The sequence below is a fragment of the Columba livia genome, chromosome 1, assembly GCF_036013475.1.
Source record: "Columba livia isolate bColLiv1 breed racing homer chromosome 1, bColLiv1.pat.W.v2, whole genome shotgun sequence".
Classification (NCBI taxonomy): domain Eukaryota; kingdom Metazoa; phylum Chordata; class Aves; order Columbiformes; family Columbidae; genus Columba; species Columba livia.
This window is the reverse complement of record NC_088602.1, coordinates 56592588-56613536: the sequence shown is the minus strand read 5'-3', so window position 1 is coordinate 56613536 and position 20949 is coordinate 56592588. Positions and strand designations below refer to the sequence as shown.

Below are 20949 nucleotides of genomic sequence, written 5' to 3'. Positions count from 1 at the left end.
CATCACTCTCTGTAACTACCTGAAGGGAAGTTATAGCCAGGTGGGGATTGGTCTCTTCTCCCAGGCAGTTAGCAATAGGACAAGGGGGCATGGGCTTAAACTCTGCCAGGGGAAATTTAGGCTGGATATTAGAAAGAAATTCTTTACAGAGAGAGTGGTCAGGCATTGGAATGGCCTGCCCAGGGAGGTGGTGGACTCGCCGTCCCTGGAGGTTTTTAAACTGAGATTGGACATGGCACTTAGTGCCATGATCTAGTAAACGGACTAGAGTTGGACCAAGGGTTGGACTCGATGATCTCTGAGGTCTTTTCCAACCCAGTCGATTCTGTGATTCTGTAATTAAATGAAATTTGTCTTAAGACTTTGTTGTTTCTCAGTTGAAAAAATGATATTTTTTTTAATTTTTTTTTTAAATTCTCAATTTAATTCTTACTTTAAAATAATAATCTCTCAGGCCAGGGTTACCCTAGCTTATTTCCTAAACTAGACAGGTGAAAAAAAAAAATAAAGATTTGTTTTGCTGCCCCTCAAAGTCAAGGGAGATATCAACAAACTGGAAAAGATCCAGGTTACTAAGGTGGTTTGGAGAAGAGCCAGACTCTTAGAAGAGGTGCCTAATAGAAGTAAGAGGCCGTTCTTAGAGGTTGCAAGAACTCTTGTTGGATATATGGAAAAAAAAACAGAACAAACAGGAGGATGGATAAGCACTGAGACAGGTGCCACAGACATGTTGTTGTCTTTTCCTCTCTCCTGTCAGCTCTCTCACATGAAGCTTTTGCGGTTTAGGTGGTTTTTTTTCCTGTGCACAAACAAAATTTTGCTGGTTTGCTGCATTTGGTTGCCCTCTGGTGTCTGAGTTAAGATCCTTGTTGTGAAATGGTGGTGGTGGACAGAGTGTCCTCGTGGTCCAGCACTGACACTGGTCTTTCAGTTCTCTCCACCTGGTTGCTGAGGATGGAGATACTGGGGAGCCTGTACAGCCCCATAATGACTGGGGGAGAAGAGGGGATGTTTTAGGGACCATTGCAGCACAAGCATAAGGGTGGTATTTTTCAGTCTTTTTTTGCTCTCGGTTTTATCCCTTCTAAGGATGAGTTATTTCATTTTCTGGCTTTACCACTGCAATGAAAGAGTGGTACTAGAAGGTCTCAAGAAGTAGAAATGTCATGTCTTCTGACACCTCTCAGTCTCAGACTGGGATTCTTGCGGAGGCTCTTGGAGCTCCAGCCATTTGAAGAGGACCGAGTTGTCTCAGAGTATAAGGATGGGAATGGGCTTCTTCACAGTGGTTCTGTCACACTGAAATGGTGACCACGTATATGACAGCTTCATCACAGGAGCTCTAGGCTGTTCTGTAGTATCAGTAACATTGTTTGTGATAATTCAGTTAATGGAGTTAGCCAGGTAATTTTGAATTTATGAAAAATACAGCAAAGTAATAATGTTATCTTAGTTTTGCTGCACTTATTGAAGTAGAAATGAAATCTGTGGAAAATAAAGTAGTATAACAAGCTGAAGGAATGGACTGTACATTATGATGTGACTAATGCAAAATGCATGCTTCTATTTTAATGTACAGGTAATCATAGTTCTTATTTAATCTTAAATAACTGTCTTTTTGCTGTGAGAGTATTAGGATCAAACCCAACAAAGCCAAGATAGTTTCTTATTTGTGACTCTGTTTTAACCCTTCAGGACTTCTCAGCTTCTCTAACTGTTGTTATGTGTGTTTTCATTCTGGACCCAGGTATACCAAATTCAACTCTTGTACCTAGATAATTACTTCTGAGTACAGATTTTGATATTGTATCTTTTTGTTTTCTTGTCGATGTAATTTAGTTGGTAGTTTCCTTCAGAAGCATTACAGTCAAGTGTGTGTATAGCTGCCTTTTTAAAATAAATGTTCTCTGTGCAAAATTAAAAGAACCCCAAGGGAACAGCACTTGTTGTGGGGAAAAAAGATGTTACAGTGAGGGGAAAAAAACATGTTACAAGGTAAGACAAGTTTGGGTTCTTATACAGGTCTTATTTGTAGCCTTAAGAGGTCAGGAGTGTCTAAAAGAAAAACACTCTTCCTGGTAAATACTAAGAGTACATGCGTACACTCAGACTATTCTGCTTTCTTTCCTTTTAGCGATTTTTTTGTTGCCACAATAATTCAAATAACTATGTGTAGATAATTTTGTTTTGAGGCAAGATATCTCTTTTCTTTGGGAAGAACTTTGGTGTAATTATTTGCCATGCTTTTTGTGAGCACCAAATTGTTTTACTTTTTCAAATGTGTACCCAAATCTAGGATGTGCTGATGGAATTGTTGGAGCAGTGTGCTGATGGACTCTGGAAGGCAGAACGCTATGAACTCATTGCTGACATATATAAACTTATCATTCCCATTTATGAAAAACGGAGAGATTTTGAGGTACTAAATTAATCATAAGTAAATATAAGCCAGAAAGAAAAAATCCCCGTTTTTCTAGTCTAACTGCATGACACATAGTACATAGCAGAACAACAGTTTTAAAAGTGTAACTGAAATATCAATATGTTGAAATTTTTGCTTAATTTTAAATAAAATGTTTTTCTTTAAATATAAATAATAAAAATTAATCTTGCATATTGTCATTCTGATACAAGTGCTAAACCTATTACTACTGTTCAATGAAACAATCTTTTTAGTTACTCACTACAAAGATATCATTCATTGTTGTTTTAAGATGGGAAAGTTCTATGTTATTCTTTTACCCCATTATTGTTTTCTTTTATTTTTAGAGGCTTGCTCATTTATATGACACTCTTCATCGAGCATACAGTAAAGTAACAGAAGTTATGCATACAGGCAAGAGGCTGCTGGGAACTTATTTCAGGGTAGCATTCTTTGGACAGGTGAGTATTTATTTAACTTCCGTTTGTCTGCTCTATGAAGTAAGAAAAACCTGAATTTATTTTACGAGATGTAACATTTCATCGTCTATATAGATACCATGACATAAAAAGCACAAGAAATGTGGTCTGTAAGAAACAAACACCAGCAATAATTTAGTTTAAAGCATTTATCAATTCCAATGCAGTTCTTCCTTATTTTCCTCAGTAAATTTTTTGCCTTTTTCTTTTTCTTCTTTTGTTTACTACCTTAAGGCAGCGGTAAGTTTTCTATAATGTCAGTTCGTAGCAATATATTGACTTAACATCTGTAGTGCTACAATGTGGTTTGCAAGGCTGCTTCTTAGATCAGTATGCGTCAATAGCCATTGCAATTCAAAAAATAACATTAAATTCCATTTAGAGAGCAAATCACTCTCTTCTCTGCATCAGTATTGCATGCTTCGAGCAAAAGTGCTGGCTGTGTGTTGGACAGCTTCACATCTTCTAATATACGTCTAGAATGCATCTGTATCAGTTCAGTGTCACGCAAGTAGTGTCAAGTAATACACTTTCTACGTGCATAGCCCAGTTGCTAATTGTTCAGCTGAGCATGGAGAATTGTAAAATACTCTGAGCAGTATAACTTCACATGTATTCTGTTGTCTTTTATAACTTTATAGCAATACCAGTTTACAGACAGTGAAACAGATGTTGAGGTAATTACAATAACCACTTATAAAGCAAGCAATGCAGTAAAAATTACTGCATTTCACCTTAGTTTGATGTGGGTATTTTTGTCAATCTAGCCTGTGTTTATACATGATATGTTGTGCTTTTCTATTTTGTCTGTTGCGTTTATGACAAAAATATTTATTTTCTGATTTCAAACATGAAGTCAGACATGGCTTGTTGTTTTAAACCAATGACCTGTTTCACTTTCCATGTGCTCTATATTACATTTAGTTATGGTTTTAAAACAAATGCTTTATGTAATAAAAATAAGTATATGCCAGTATAGAAGAACATAAAATTAAGATTATTTTTGCTATAAATTAATTTTCTGTACTTTTTTATTGCTACATAAAGAATTTTCTTAGGTTATTTTTGTGTAAACCATTGCCAATAATCACTTGTGAATTGACTAGTCCTGTTGGGCAACAAAAAACCTGTTTTGGCAAGTGAAACAGTGCAAAAAGTTCACTTTTAAATAAAAGTGAAGAAAAGTTATCTCAAAGGCTTGGCACACCATCAAATTACAACAAACCTTTACAATATTAACTGTGTGTTTCCATTATATTTCGCTCATTCTGTAGTAGATAATTACATTTTTCTGTCTTTATTTTTTTAGTCCTCTTAGGAAACCTTTTTTAGATTTTGATTTCTCTTTATTTACATTTGCTTGAATCCTCATGTTAAATGTTTATATTTGCTTTGAACCACACACATTACGTTCATTTTAATCATTGCCCTGTGTGCTCTTTTTCCCAAGATTTTGATTACTTTGTTTTTTTTCCAGGGATTCTTTGAGGATGAAGATGGAAAGGAATATATCTATAAAGAGCCCAAACTCACACCTCTCTCAGAAATTTCCCAAAGGCTACAAAAACTCTACTCTGACAAATTTGGATCTGAAAATGTCAAAATGATTCAGGATTCTGGCAAAGTATGATATTTATTCTCTCTAAAAAATTTGAATATATTGCTTCCACTAATCCGCTTGAAATACTGTAGGATCACTGTCCGTTACTTGTTTAACACAAAACATACGCATCTAAAAACTCTGCTGGTTGAAGGGCCTGAGAGAAATATCATCTCCTATCAAGTTTACCTTTAAGAACAACCAAAAACCTTACTTTCCATAGTGTCACCTCTTAATATAATAATTGTATCTTAGAACATGTTTGCATTATGGTCATATCCTGTGTTATTGTTAGCTATATTTCTTGCCTTTTCATGTACAGTCATTATTTGGAAGCTTTTTGCTTTTCTGCACCTTGAGAGCAGAGCAGAGCCCAAACTCTTTTCCGAATTAAGAAACAGCCCCCTCTTCTGAGAAAAGTGCCATATGTAAATAATATTGTAATTCTGTATCAGTTGCTCTTGTTGTCATTTGCTTATGTCTCTGAGCCTGTTCAATTTTAAAAACACTTTAAAAAAAATGCTCACACAAAGTCATCTGGTTACATCTAGATTTGTCATAGGAAATGCTTTCCTTTGTAATTGAAGGCTCCCAAACTGGTGAACCAAAGAGGGCTACAGCATCCCATATGCTGATGCTTCTCTGCTTTCCTATCACAGAATGTTAGAGATTGGAAGGGACCTCAAAAAATCATCTAGTCCAATCCCCCTGCCAGAGCAGGAACACCTAGATGAGCTTGCACAGGATTTCGTTCCCTTCCTCAGCCAATTTTTAACTTCTGTTAGGATTTAGACTTTATGGTGATTTTATCCTATTGTAATTTCATGTCTCTTCTGTTCCTTGATTCTGCCAGTAAGATCACAAAGTTCTGTGCTTCTCAGCCTGAAATTGCAGCAATGGTGGGCTTTTCAGTATTGGAACTTTAAAAGGAGAGGAGGACTTATGCGAGAACTAGATTTCATGTCACAGCAGGCAAGAGATTCGTATTATAATCTCAGTTTTTCACAGCTATTCCAGTATATTTTTATTTTTTTTACAATTAATTATAATGCGTATGTTTGTCAGCATTTATAGGGAACATTTTATGTCAGCTTTATCAGGATGAGTACATAAATTACCACTTAAGTTCCAGTCCAATAATCTTGAAAACATTCTAGATTTTTAAAAAAATAATAAATCAAGCAGCATGTCCCAATAAAAATGAGTAATAGCAGGGAGACCCTAGCTCTGCTTCCAGTTTGCTCCAGGACATACTTGATGACTTCATGTGTGTATTTGCATTGGTTTTTTTCCCCACTTACTTTACAGAAGTGAAATGGCTCAGAGACAGGCAGACATGAGTATTTGTTGTGGGACTAGAATGGTACGTAACAACTCTTAGAAAGATGCACAGGTTTAGTTGCCCTCATCATCCCATGGCTGGGAGAATTTACAACAAAAAAAACCCCACCTTGGTCCATTTAGGGACCTGGTTGGGCAAAGTCTTAGGAGGCCATATCTGTTGGTACTGGGAACTAGTTGCTGCTTTTACCAAATCAAAGATCTGCCAGTCCATGAGCCTCTTACTCATCCAGTTCTAGAAATAAAATGAACTGAATAGCGAAGCCTTCAATTTGCTCTGCATCTGTATGTTCTTTGAGACTCTCATAGGGTGTCAGACCTGAGACAGACGTGTTGGACGGAGTGCCTTCTGGTGGTGATATCTGAACTATTTGCAATGTAGGGGCTTATTTTTAATTATTTTTTTGTCACTAGCAATTTTTGATCACCAGTCTAGTATTGTATCAGCTGCCACGGAGAACAAGCATTTGTTTCTGGGTTTTCTGTATCTGTGCCTTCCAGTGTTTATCATGGGCATAACTGTATTATGTTTTTGCTTGCAGTTCTGCTTATAGCAATTATCGATAAGGAGTGTTTTTAAAAAACAACCAACAAACAAACAAAAAAACCCACAACAACGAAACAACAACAACAAACACAAAACCCACAATATGTTGTAATGCATCTAGCTGTGTTATCTCCCTAATAGTTAGGGCTTCTCAGCACTCAGTTTCTATGAGAGCATTAATGTTTCCTGTGTTTTCAGTAATTTACAGGTTAAGAGACCAAATTTAACTTCTGAAAATTGTGTGACTACAATTAAATCGACTTTATTCACAATGCAGCTTTTTTTGTTGTTGTTGTGTTTTAAAGGTAAATCCTAAGGATTTAGATTCAAAATATGCATATATTCAAGTTACACATGTAATTCCATACTTTGAAGAAAAAGAGTTGCAAGAAAGAAAAACAGATTTTGAAAGGACTCATAACATTCGTCGCTTTATGTTTGAGATGCCTTTTACTCAAGCTGGCAAAAGACAAGGAGGAGTAGAAGAACAGTGTAAGCGACGGACTATTTTGACAGGTACTGACTGGTAATTTAATTTAGAAGAAAACTGGTGTTCTGTTTTTATAGTTAATCCTTGATATTAGGTTTTTCTATATGTTACGTATTTTTTTCAGGAAAAAAATCCTTTAGAAGATTTCAGATGTGACTGTTAGAGGTGACAAGAACTGCAGTTTACCAAAATACTGGTAGACAAAGCAACCTTTTAGGATTAGTACATACTTGAAAATAATAATCCAAAATGTGATATACAAACACTTACAAAAGACTGTCTGAGAATATGTATATCATTGTGTGGTTTCTTAACCACTAAGTATTGGAAAAAGAGAGTAAAATCTCATATTTGACTATAACTATCCTTTTAAATAATTTTGTTTTGTTTTTTAATAATGGAATGTCTGCATCTCTCCCTTCACCCTTCCTCGTGCTTGCATGTCTTTGCTATAAAATACTGAAAAGCAGCAGTATTGTTTGCTGGTTCAGGAATGGGGGTTTTCAGCATTCTTTCAGTATTTGGACATGTTAAATTCTTTTGGCTGAGAGCAGCTAAGAGAGCCTGAAGGCAGCTTCTGGTTTTGTTTCCAGCCTCTGTTCCATTGTGACTTTGGACTAATCACTGTGCATTAGTTTCTCAATTGTTTGCTTTAGAAGGGAAGAGTGCCCGTCTGTCTCTCCATAGGCTCAAACTTTAAATATATTTAGCTCAGCAATACAGAACATTTTATTACACTTTTAAATGAGATAATTGTTGCGGTGCATTTGGCGGTGTTTCTGTATAAAATGTAATCTGAATTTGTGAAATAACAAGTTGGGCTTTGACTGGAAGTTTGAGCATTAACTCACATGATCTAATTCTGGTCTGTACAGGGTTTTCCATTTCACCTACTGAAAGTCCTTTATAGCTATCAGCTAAAATACTTCTCATAGTGAAAATTAGTCTTTCAGATTGACTTCTTCAAAGGGTAATCCTCAAATAATTTATTTGTATTTTTTCCTTAAGCCTCAAGACTTGTGAATGTGGAGTCTAGTTTTCCTTTTTCTTATAGAAAAAGACTATTATGTGTTTTGTTTTTGTTAAGTGTGAGCTTCCACATCACCATCTTAATATAGTGGTAAAAACAAATATAGTGTCAGTTGTCTATAGCTAATACTTGTGAGGAAATAGTAAATATAGCCTCGCTATTTTTAATTCTTCTCCTCTTTGAGATATGTAGGTGATAAGCAGTTTTTTTACAGTTCTCATATGAATTAAGTTCCAGTGGTTTATTTCTTGGTTATTACTAGTAGTGCTAATGACCATGATCTTTCTTTGTCACTTTCTTTTTGTGCATATATACATTTTTGATATTTGGTTCCCCTGTATATTTGGTAGTATTTCTAATTATATAATATGCTATTAAATAGAGCAACTAACTACGTCAAAATGAAATTTTAGTACCTTATTCAAACCCACTTCTGACTATATTAAACTTGTTTCTGTCTGTAGCTATACATTGTTTCCCATACGTGAAAAAGCGCATTCCAGTTATGTACCAGCACCATACTGATTTAAACCCAATTGAAGTAGCCATTGATGAAATGAGTAAAAAAGTTGCAGAACTTCGGCAGCTTTGCTCTTCAACTGAAGTTGATATGATCAAATTGCAGCTGAAGCTGCAAGGAAGTGTCAGCGTTCAGGTAAGACCATGGCCTTTGCTATTCAGCTCTTTTGCTCACTTCTGTCCCTGAAAAATCTTGTAGTTAGCATTTTATCATTAGTTTCTATTCTGTATATTCAAGAATGTCCCAAATAAGAAGCATGCTCCCTTTTTGCAGTTATTGTGAGAACAGGAAAAGCAATAAAAGTATAATAAAAAGTATAATAAAACACCAATCATAGACAGTTACATGAGAGGATTAAGATTCATCTCTGGAATCTCTGTTGGTCTGAGCCTCACCAGGTTTTGGTTTAAAGTTGAAATTACAATAAAATTGTAAGGGGAAATTAATATATTTTGCCTAGATGTAGGTCTGCTCACACATCATCATCATTGCTTTTGTATTTTGGTAAGATCCCAAGGGAGATGAAGAGGGACTGGCAAAGTATAGGAGGAGGGTAATAGCAAAAAATCTCACTGTGAAATATTCAGTTTTGCCTAGGGGAAGCAAGAACTGAATGTATAAAGAAACCATCAGATTCACCACAATAGGGTAAATAAAGCAATTGTAGCATGTACAAATCCAATATGGTAGGGGTCTTAAGAATGCAATGACAAAAGTGCTAGTCTGCTATTTTAAACTGATTCAAATCAAAAGCACAGGGAACACAGTCATCTGAAATGAACTGTTGTTGTGTTGAAGAGAAAAAACAAATACACACAAACCCAAAACACCACCACCAAACACCAAAACCCAACCAAGGTTCCAGAATCAGCAAGTTGTCAAGATAGCATTTAGGATGAGAAAGGAGGGGCTGTTACTGTTAATAAAAAATACTAATAAGGATGAGTCAGAAATAATTTAATAGCATTGTGTAATTAGTTTCATGTAGCTGCCACAACAGCGCAATTAAACTTCTGCTAATTATTGCAGAATTTTCAGCTTGGAAGAATGCTTGCAATAGATAAGCAGACAAAGCAGTAGTAGAATTGAGCTTATGTTCCTCGGTTTCCCACCCTAATTTCATGAACAGAGATGACAGATTTGCAATATCGACTGTTACTTTGCCACATCATTGAAGTGGTTTCTTTGTGCCCGGACAGGTTCATAGAGAGCGCTGCAGAAACCTCTCCTGCTCGTATGTTCCAACTCCAGCAGTTTTCTTATGAAGTAAATCTGGCTTTTTTGAAATCACTGTGTTCTCCTGAGAAAAACAAATCAGACAGACACCTGTAGTACCTGTTATTGCTTAGAAAATATGTCTGAGAACTGACTTAATCTTGTAATTCTTGTTCTTTTTAGGTTAATGCTGGTCCGTTAGCATACGCAAGAGCTTTCTTAGATGACACGAACACCAAAAGATATCCAGACAATAAAGTAAAGCTACTAAAGGAAGTTTTTAGGTATGTTTTTCAGGAAAAAAAAAATACTACTTTTATTTTCAGGGCTGATATAATAAGAATTTTTTTAACTTTTAAATCTTATAGTGTTCTGACTGCATTAAAAATGTACTTTAAGCTGGCACTTTGAATTAGTCTTTTGGATTTTGTATTCCTGATTGTGATCTTCCTTCATTGTTTTGTTTAAATCAGGCAATTTGTTGAAGCTTGTGGGCATGCTCTGGGTGTAAATGAACGACTTATAAAGGAAGATCAGCTGGAATATCAAGAAGAAATGAAGGCCAACTACAGAGAAATGGCAAAAGAACTTTCTGAAATAATGCATGAGCAAGTATGTGCTGAAATTAAATTATATGTACCAGCATTCAGAATGTAGCTGTAATGTGAAGCCACTAGAAGTACATGTCATGCTTTAGACAGAAGGACTGGGTTTGGGATTTTTTTGGTTCGTTTGGTGTTTTGTTTTGGTTGGGTTTTTTCATTTGTATGTTTTTCTGTTGGAATATAAGCATATTATGGAATTTAAGAATCTCATCTTTTTTTTTATGTTTGTGAATTTTCTGCAATTGCTTTCTTGGTCTTCAGAATTAAGCCTTCCTCATTAAGAGAGTGCAGACAAAGCTGGTGAGAGGCCTGGAGCACAAGTCTTATGAGTTGTGGCTGAGAGAACTGAGGCTCTTTAGCCTGGAGAAAAGGAGGCTGAGGGGAGACCTTATCGCTGTCTACAACTACCTGAAAGGAGGTTGTAGCATGGGGGGTGTTGGTCTCTTCTCCCAAGTAACACGTGGTAGGACAAGAGGAAATGGCCTCAAGTTGCACCAGGGGAGGTTTAGTTTGGATATTAGGAACAATTTCTTCACAGAAAGGGTTGTCAGGCATTGGAACAGGCTGCCCAGGGAAGCGGTTGAGTCACCATCCCTGGAGGTGTTTAAAAGGCATTTAGACGAGGTTCTTAGGGACATGATGTAGTGCTAGAGTTAGGTTAATGGTTGGACTTGATGATCTTGAGGGTCTGTTTCAACTGAAATGATTCTAGGATTTTAAGAAAGTAAATCTGGTTGGCAACAGCCTGGTTTTTTGTAGGAGAGGAAGACTACAGTAAAGATCAAACAAATTCTATGACCTGAATATATATGTCATTTTTTCTTCGTATCTGTAGTTACAGGGGTGGGTTTCTATTCAGTGACTCAAAAAGCTCATTTTAGTCTATACTTCCTGGTAACTGTAGAAGGATTTGATGTGCAAGCTTAGCCTTTACTCTTGCAAGAAAGAGTTTAACATCTTTCAAGATACATTTTCTTGAGGGGAATCCACTCAAGAGAAACTGTAGATATGGGAGAAGGAAAACCAGAAGTCTCATGGAGTGAGATGAAGGACCTTGCATCTGGGATCCATGGTAGAAATGTCTCTTGACTTCAGAGGCAAGAATATTATTTCCAGGAGGACAGGAAAGGCTGAAGATCACAGAAAATCACACAGATTCATGCTTGATCCTTGACTTCTTGACATTTTTATTCATCATATCCATCACTTCAGATTCCTTTTATTCATCCACTTGTATTTGTATCATCTTTTCCCAGAGCAGTAGAGTGGCTCATAGTTCTTAACCCTCAAGACTTGTTTTTCTGGCCCACAATAAATACCTGTGTTTTTTGATAATATTTTACCTTTACCAATACACATGTCTATGAGACTTCCTTAGATGTATGACCATAACAGCAGCTTTTCTAAGTCTAGGAACCAATGCATCCTAGTCTAGATAACCAGTTGATACAAAGAGGAGCTCTGAGTTTCTCTTGTCCATACGAAAATTATAGCTGTTACTCAGAAATAGAATTATCCAGGAAAAATCAAACTTGAGACCTACCTGAGGCATTCGGTCTAGCTGGCATTTAAACGGTCTGTTAATCTTCCAGCTTTTTCTCAGGATTGCATCTTTTAGATGTACAATGAATTTACCCATTTACTATTTTTTGTCATCTGTAAATTCCTCTATTATTATCCAAGTAATACTTGCTCAAAAAGCTAGTCAGCTTGCTGATATAACAGCTTATTCATAGCCTTATCTAAGAAAAATTTACCTTTATATCCAAAACTTTCATGGCAATTTTTTTTTCTGTTCAAAAGTGTGTCAAGTGTCTGAAGTTCACTTCACACGTTTTCTTGCTCTCAATGATTTCCTGATGTGATTTTCTCAGGTACTGTGCTAGGAGTAGCTCTGTGCTATGATATAGTTTCGGTGAAGCACAGGAATACAGCAAGTGCATAGGATTTATTTTCATTCTCTTATTCCTTTGTTATACTATGACAGGGAAAAGCTTACCACAAAAATAAGTGATTTTAGCCACCAATGACAGAGAATATTGTGAAACAAGGTTTGTAGGGAGTTATATCATTTTCACAGAATCTATGTGGTGGATTTTTATTTAATTAGTTAGTTATGTTGGTAGTGGTTTTTTGGTTTTGTTTTGTTTTTAATAAAAAATACCACACAACAATGTTTTTCAGATATGCATGTAGAGGAAAACAGTTTTGAAAGACCCCTGGAAGAGGGAAACAGATTGCTTAGCTGGCAAAAATGGAACAGTTTGACCATATTTCAGTGTGATGTATTGAAAAGCAGAAAGCAGTGGAGGGCTTTGGAAAGGGAGATAACTGGACCGCTGATTAAGATAAACGAAGTAAATGGAAGAATTAGCTGTACAGAAGGCTGTTGGAAAAGGGAGAAATGTTTTGATCAAATAATTTAATGATAATAAATGAAAGATTTGTGTTTTCCCTACATCAGGGGAATATTAAAGGATGTAACGACAGCTTGTACACAAGAAAAAATACTTTGAACTCAATGCAAGATATGTATGTTTAAAAAATGCTCACATGTGAGTTTTCAAAGACTGATGATAAGAAAAAGCAAGTAGTGCCTGAAACTTGAGTAAATCATATTGTCAGCAAGTAAATGAAGAGAAGAATGGGTAAACAGCTGATACATCTAACAAAGTGTCAACAGAATATGAAAGTACAGCACTGACTGCAGTGAAGTGTGCTCTTAGCCTGCCACTGTGTTCTTTTTATATAAACGTAATTAGTTGTAAATAATTAAACCACGCTATGTTGTTGGGTGGCTGGGGTTTTTTGGTGTGCGTTTGTTTTTGGTGTTGCGGGTTTTGGTTTTGTATTTAGTTGTTTAGATTTTTGGTTGGTTTGTGGTTTCTAATGAATTGATCAGTTCCCTTAAGGTTTAGAGTCACGAAACTCTTCACTGAAAACTTAAAAAATATCACTGTTATGTGCCTGCCTATTGCTGTATTTGGAAAAAGAGCTTCTCACAATGTTTGTTCTAATGTCATTGAAGAAACTATTAGCTGTCTTATAGTAGTGTGCGTTTTAAACAACTGCAAAAATTTTATTATGAAAAATATGGACAAGAATCTTAACAGATTTTTCTTTTTTCTCCTGTGCTGCTTACCAATATGATCAGATGGGATGGTAATTAGCTTTCTTTACTTCTGCACTTAGTTTGTCTCATCTTTATAGCGTTCCTTTTTTTCCCCCCAATATTTCTAATCCTAGCATCGCTAAATTTATAGCTGTTAAGAATTAAGTCCTTTTGGTGCTTCCATAGCTTTTGATAAGAAATGCTCAAATCATACTTATAAGTCAAAAAAAAGGGGGGGAAGGAGGGTTGCAAAAAGAATGCCTGTTCTTGTGAGACTTCTTTTGAAAGTTAATAAGAGAAATGACAGAAGCTATCCACACTTCCTCATGGGAGGACAGCGTAACGCCTAAGTTAGGAGAGCGGACGTTGGAGAAATAACTATGGCCCTCCTAGATCTAGTAGAGGATGGCTGAAAAGAGTAACTGTCCTCAAAAAGAAGTTCTGTGCATTTGAGAAAGTACTGGAAGGTCGATAAACAGCAGATAATGAAATAGGTTAACCGTTTTATAAATGCTTGTGTTGTTTTGTAACATTTTGGTAAATGCTTGTTTTCCATTTTAAGATTACTCCGGTTGAAGAAAAGGCCAGTGTTATGCCTAACTCGCTACACATTTTCAACGCCATAAGTGGAACTCCAACAAGCACAACAGTTCATGGGATGCCCAGTTCTTCTTCAGTTGCATGATTGTTTTGTAAAGGAAAGTATGTTTTTTTGGTTTGGGGGTGGGGTTATTTTGAGTATGTGGATTTGCTTCTTTGTGTGCAAACTCAGGATGATTTTGAAGCTAAATGTTGGGCACGTGCAAGCTGCATAATTCATATGAATGTCTGAGCACACTTAGCAAATAGCAGTTACTGGTAATAATCTTTTAGAGTAAGGGAGGTGCACATATATTTTTTAACCTTGCTGGTAACACTTAAAAATATTCGCAATGTCATTGCAGAAGTGTGTGTTGGAAGATTACAAAGTTGAAGTTAATTTCTCTTTTTCATTAGAAAGTATTATTAAAATGAATTGCACATTACAAAAAAAGTGTTGTGGGATGTACTTTTGCAGATATGTAACATTCAGGTGTTCTTTTTGTGTATGGCACATAGGGATTGATTCCAAGTACAAGAACTATTTTGGGGCTAGACAGAGACACTAGTTTTTGGGGTTTAATGAACTGACAATAGTAGTTTTTGTACCATTTGGCAAATTGTTGTGCTTTATTTTATACCTCGTTGCATTTTGGAGGTAGTGAGCTTAGATCTTATTAAACAACTAAATACAACCAAAGGTCTGTATTAATGAACACCGAATTATACTAAAAATCAATAGTAGAAAATTGTTATGTACATATTGTTTGTTAATACAGTCCATACAGTCTGTACATAAATGTATTACATTTCTAAGCATTTTTTAATATTCATACCAGCTTTTATCCTTCTGCTTTCAGTTTATTGTGAAAATTTGCTCATTCCAAGTATATGCAGAATTTACAGTTCCTTTATTCCTGTATATAAATAAGTGCAATATAAAGATGTATACAGTCTTTGCTATGTTAGGTTTATATGCAGTTATTAAAAGAAAAAAACTTTTTTTGCCAAAGCAATGGAGTATGTAATTGGTGGTCATGGTTACTGTGGTAAATGGTGGTATAATTTAAAGCTTTTTCCATATCCTTATTCTTTTAAGACATTAATTTAGTAATTTTATATTTGGGGAAAATAAAGGTTTTTAATTTTATTTAACTGGAAGCACTGTCCTGCTGTAATTAAACATTCTGTACTACATCTATATTAAAAGGAAAAAAATAGTTACTTTTCTCACTGTGTGCTCTGGTTTTTATTTTAGATAAATGGGGGGAAAGATGAAAGCTTGATCAAAAAAAAAAAGGTCTTTTGCAGCTTAAGTATGGGATGCAGACACTTCTAGGGTGTATTTCATATTCATTGTCAATAGAGGGAATTCAGGTTATTAGTTAAGACATCAGTTTTGGATCCATCACATTTGACTGAAGTAGCATGTTACAGTAACTAAAGGTTGTTATTATATGATTAATATTAGGAAGTCTTCAAAACTTTTCATCAAATGACAGTAAAAAATCATCTTTTCCTTATGACGTAAGGTCCATAATGTTCTGTAGTACAGCACAAAACTTATATGTTGCCATTAGTTATCAAAGATTTTTCCAAAACAGGTCATCCTGGCAGTGAAATACTGGATAATTCTGCTTTTTCCAGTTATGTTTCAGAAACAAGTTTCCTGGTTTTTTTTAAATTATTTTCCTTAAAAAAAGGCAAAAACAAAAAACACAAACAAAAACTCACCCTATATGCTTTCCCTTTTTGGTTTGTTTATGGAAATACATGTAGGAATACTTTGTTACGTATTGATGTAGTTAGTCTCTAAAGGTATTTCATTATTAGGAGAAAACATCCTGTGAAGTTGTTTTGCCATTCAGGAAGATTTCTATAGCAATCTATTCATAGAAATTGTGTGTGTCGTGGTGGCTTCTTGTAATTCACCCACTTTTTCTAACTTCCTCTTTGCCCTGGGAGCAGAACTGCCCGTTTCCTACGGTTGTACAACACATTTTGCACCGAGACCTCAATTTGACTGTGTTGTATCTGCTAACCAACCTGTTCATGTAGTATGTATTCATAATTCAATATGTATCTATGTATATAGATATACAGTTAAATATATGTGTATCTGTTTTGCTTACCTGCTGAAAGTTGGCCTCTGAAAAATAGTGAAATGTAGTTGACAAAAGGTTGATTGTAAGTTGACAAAGGGTAGTAGTAATGATGAGCATATGTTCAAGCCTTAAGTATACATTTTTTTCATTAAGTTACATAATACAGTAATATGAGAGAACACACCACACCCTCTAATGTATTGTTTTCATTTTAGACATGCTGCAGCTATAATTGTTGAGGTTTACCTCCTGAATAAGTCATTCTGTACCAGCCTTCCTTTTCTGCAGTTACTTGTGCAACATGTAAATTAGGTATCTAATATGGGTTATTTTGTTTATAAATAAGACTTGGGCTCTGTAGTGGTTTTGGCTAGGATAGAGTTAATTTTCTTCATAGCAGCTGGTATGTTTTGGATTTGATGAAAACAGTGTTGATAACACAGGGATTTAGTTATAGCTGAGCAGGGCTTGCAGAGTGTTAAACTGTGGAGAAAGTTTGCAGTGAGCAGTTGGGGTTTTTTGCATCATTTGTTTTGGTTTTGTTTGTGGGTTGTGTTGTTGTTGTTTTGTTAATTTGTTTTTACCTATTAAACTGTATTTTAAGCCATAAGTTTTCTCACTTGTACTTTTCTGATTCTCACCCTATACTGCTGCAGGAGATTGAACAAGTGGTTGTGTGAAGTTAAACCACAACAGTCCTTTTTGGCACCCAGTGTGGGGCTTGGAGGGGTTGAGATAACAGATTTGACCTCCATGTGTAAGAGGGAGCTTAATAATTATTAGGTTCCACAGTTGCTGGTTGCAATGTTGATTTACTTGTTCTTGGCATTGGTTTATCTGATCAATGCCATGCTCCCCTTTTATTGCCGTAGATCGAATTTGAGAGCTTGTTAAAGGCTGTATTTGACTTTTGCCATTTGCTGTGCAGTGTAGCACTTTGTTGTGTTTCGCCTGGGAGAACTATGATAAAAGCATTGGCCTTGAGCCTAATCTGGTATCTGGGCCCTACATTATTGCCTTCCTTTTGCTTCAAGAACCGCCTCATGAAAACAATTAGCAGTTACCCCTGCGGCATAGACGTTTTCTCCCTTTTTACAATAACTCTTCAGTATCTTGAACATCCTTGGGTAACCAAACTACTGTTAACATGTCTCAAGAACATGTTTCCAGCTTTCCCTAAGGTTAACTAATTATTTAGGAATATCACACAGAGCTGTGTCCCAAGGCAGCGTGGTTATGAGTAGCAAGGCATGTGTGAGAATATGAGAAGGGTTGTCATTTCGGGGTTTTCTGCACCGAGTCTGGGACTTCACCCCAAACAAGTGCAGGATCTTGATGAAATGATAAAATCTTTGAAAAAAAAAACGATGCCTTGGCTACACCAGAGACACAACTTATCTCCCTGTGCCAGAGCCTGGCATATGCCTACCAAGCACTACTCAGAACCCTCAACTATTCATATATCGGTCATCCCAATAATCAAGAAGGAATGGAGAAGACAACTCATTTAGTGAGGGTGGAAGAAGCTTCTCCTGAGAGCAAGAGGGAGCATCAAAAGAGGCAGCCTGTTGTGCAGCAGAGCAGCCACAAGAACAAGAGAGGGAAGAAATGCAAATAATACACAAGTCAGAAGCCACCTGGTCCCGAAGTGAGCTGCGAGATAAGCAAACAGATTCCAGCCGTCATCCAGGTGAGCAAATTATCAGCTGGAGTGCTGGGATAATGGGGCCAGTAGTAAGGAATTAGTCCTGAGTGACCATCATAACCAGATGGAGCCCGAAGTCATGGACTAAATGAACTGAGTGGACATTTTATGAACAGTATTATAATCTATTTCTCCATTGTTTCTTATTAAAATATTTAGGCTGATCTAGGTGGTTGTAACGCATTGGTTCTCAAAGTTTTAAAAATTTCAACGTATATGAAACATTTGCCCAGGCAAGATCTTTAATATGAGCACAGTTTCAGAAAATTTGCTGAAAACAACTTTATTGTGTACTTCACCAGCAGATACTGTGATGTTTTGTCTAATTTTTCAGGTGATTATTATGATATTCCCAGAAAGGAACCTGGGGGTGCTGGTCAATGGGAGGGTCAACATGAGCCAGCAGCATGTGCCCTGGCAGCCCAGAGGGCAAACCCCATCCTGGGCCACAAACACAGCACAACCTGCTGGTCAGAAGGGCTGATTGTCGTGATTGTCCAGCCTTGGTGCAGCCTCACCTGGAGCACTGTGTGCACTTCTGGGTCCCACCATTTAAGAAGGATGTGAAGGCCCCTGAATGTGCCCAGAGGAGGCCAACAAAGCTGGTGAAAACGCTGGAAGGAATGTCATGTGAGGAGCAGCTGAGGACTTGGGGTTGTCTAGTTTGGAGAAAAGCGGGCTGAGGGGCAATCTCATGGGTCTCTACAGTTTCCTGAGGAGGGAACATGGAGAGGGAGCTGCTGAGGTCTTCTCCCTGGTATCCAGTGATGGGACATGTGGGAATGGTTCAAAGCTGTGCCAGGGGAGCTGTAGACTGGACATCAGGAAGCATTTCTTTACCAAGAGGGTGGTCAGGCACTGGAACAGGCTTTCTAGAGAGGTGGTCAGTGTCCCAAGCCTGTCAGTGTGCAAGAGTCATCTGAACAAAACCCTTAATAACGTGTTTTAACTTCTGGTCAACACTGAAGTGGTCAGGCAGTTGAATGAGGTCAGAGTTGTCAAACACATCTTCACCGGGGGCCACATCAACCTGGCAGTCGCCTTCAAAGGGTTGAATGTAATTTTAGGAGTAGTTACATTTGTACAGTCCTAAAATTATATTTGCCTCTTTAAAGGCAACCAGCAGGCTGATGTGGCCCCAAGTGAAAATGAGTTTGACGCTCCTAGACTAGATGATCATTGTAAGTGCCTTCCAATTGAAATAGTCTATTCCGTTCTATATAGGCTTTTTGTCTACCCGTGAGATGTGGGGATTTTTTTTTTAATACTACTTCCTTTTTAGCCTGATTCCTTAAGAAAATTCTGCTTATGCAATTTGCTCCGCGTACCCAACAATTTGGTGTTCTCCCTAGGAACTTCCGAAGCTGTTGACCCGTCTTGATCTTTGCCAAATTTGGCTGAAGATGCAACGTTTCTATGTGCTTAATGAAAAAGCTGGCTTGTAGAAGTGATAGATTTAAACTGATAGCATTGCTTATGGAAGTGCTGCAGTGTCACCATGATTGGCCCTCCAACTGGCTAATCAGCATGCACAGGGTGACTAATAAATTAGCATCTGTTTAACTCAAAACCAGTGATAACTGTGGAAAGAAAACTGCATGTACTGCAGAAGAGATGAGGTAAAGTCACAGGAAAGAGGAGGCAAGTTGGGCTTAACACAAGTAGAAATGAGAGGTGTAGGGACAAATCATGAAACCAAGGCTCTCGATTCATGTGCTTCAAAAGTCTTTTTTTCAAGACACGGGGTGTCCTCTATTTTGCTGTTACCACATTTACATATACAATGGCAATTTGTGATCTGGTCTTGGGGGTCTTTGCAGTTAGTTCTCAGGCTGGACATGGTAAATGCAATGTCAAACCTAACCAGAATGTATTAAATATTTTTAAAATAGTATTTAATTAAATTATTTTATATAAAACTGTATACTCAGATGAAGCTGGTTCTTCATGAAAATACCTAGTCTAGTCAGTCAGGAATGCTTTTTTGGAATATATATTAAGAAAAAAAGTTATACCCGGTTTCTTCTTTTATGTTGTTTTCTTTGTGAGAAGACTCTGTTTGTTTGTTTGTATTTCTTTTTTGGGGTGGGGTGTTTTGTTTTGAATTCCCAAACTTTCTCTCTGTCCTGTAAGACTGACACTGGATACCTGAGCAGCAAGTGTAGCTTGCTGGGATGGTGGGGTTTGTAGCTAGTGCTACATAATCTTTTTATGTTTGTCACTGTGATATCAGTCTCCCAAAAATGTGAATGTTTGACTGGACTAATAATTAAGAAGGAGGACAAGAAAATGGTGAACAAAACTGACAGAACTGCAGCTGAGATCTTTAATACAGGCTCGTGTCCCAAAATAAATATTATTTTAAATTAGTTTAGTTTCCATTTAATATTTGAAGAATTGATATAAGGTTTAACTAGCTTTACATAGACACTTTCAAATTAATGAAAGCGAGACACCAGATTTCTTTTAAGTGTATGAGAAAAAACAGATGTCTACCAGTATAGAACAAATACCAGACTATATACAAGAAAATGCTGGTAACCACTGAATAAGTAAGTTAGAGACTTCATTTAGTGTTTAAAAAACAAAAAGGGGAATCTGAAGCCTGAAAGAAATCCAAGCAGAAATTGGCTGCATCATTTTGCTCTAGCCAACACTATTAGCACAACGACCATGAGAGAGCTGAAACTAATAATAGAGCTGTTAAGTAATGTGATTTTTTATTTTTTTTTTAATGGCATGAATTGCAAATGGAAGAGATGAATTCCCAAGGATGGGAGAAAAGAACCTTAGTTAAGCAAAACTGTGCAATCCTTTGCCCATTCTGTAACTCTGTGGATGTTGCTTGGGGAGAGATGAGACCAGAGCTGTATTTAATTTAGTGAAGCTTTGGAAGCCGCCTCACCCATCACAGTCAATAACAAGGCACATAAGGCACAAACACCTTTGATAATTGGTCTAATAAAATGGAAGAATTCTCAACATAACTATTTAGACTTTTAAAAGGCCTGTGACAAAATGCTGTTCATCCATCAGCAGCCTCTTGAGGGTTTTGTTTTATGGGTTTTTTTTCCAAATAGCTTAAAACTTTTTCTATTGTCTTCCCCAGTGACTGATCCTTGTTCTGTGTGCGTAATTTGTAACAGCTGAGTGTCTTCCCATTGCAGTGTGCTAGTAGACCATAAAAACACATAATAAA

General features: G+C 36.7%; 1 protein-coding gene across 17 annotated transcripts in view; it reads left to right on the top strand.

Moving 5' to 3' along the window:
- The window catches only part of DOCK9 (dedicator of cytokinesis 9), a 124485-nt gene extending 109315 nt beyond the window's left edge, over positions 1-15170 (top strand). For 14 of the 17 annotated variants that reach the window (XM_065057501.1, XM_065057475.1, XM_065057439.1 and 11 more), the window contains 8 exons: positions 2297-2419; positions 2770-2883; positions 4379-4525; positions 6695-6905; positions 8374-8564; positions 9828-9928; positions 10118-10256; positions 13924-15170. In XM_065057501.1, the coding sequence (XP_064913573.1) occupies positions 2297-2419; positions 2770-2883; positions 4379-4525; positions 6695-6905; positions 8374-8564; positions 9828-9928; positions 10118-10256; positions 13924-14046 (1149 nt within the window). In that variant the 3' untranslated portion in view covers positions 14047-15170. Of the gene's footprint in view, positions 1-2296; positions 2420-2769; positions 2884-3135; positions 3142-3542; positions 3579-4378; positions 4526-6694; positions 6906-8373; positions 8565-9827; positions 9929-10117; positions 10257-13923 lie in introns of all 17 variants that reach the window. The other 3 variants (XM_065057518.1, XM_065057527.1, XM_021290560.2) reach the window with 2 other exon arrangements.
- Positions 15171-20949: the final 5779 nt, after the last annotated feature.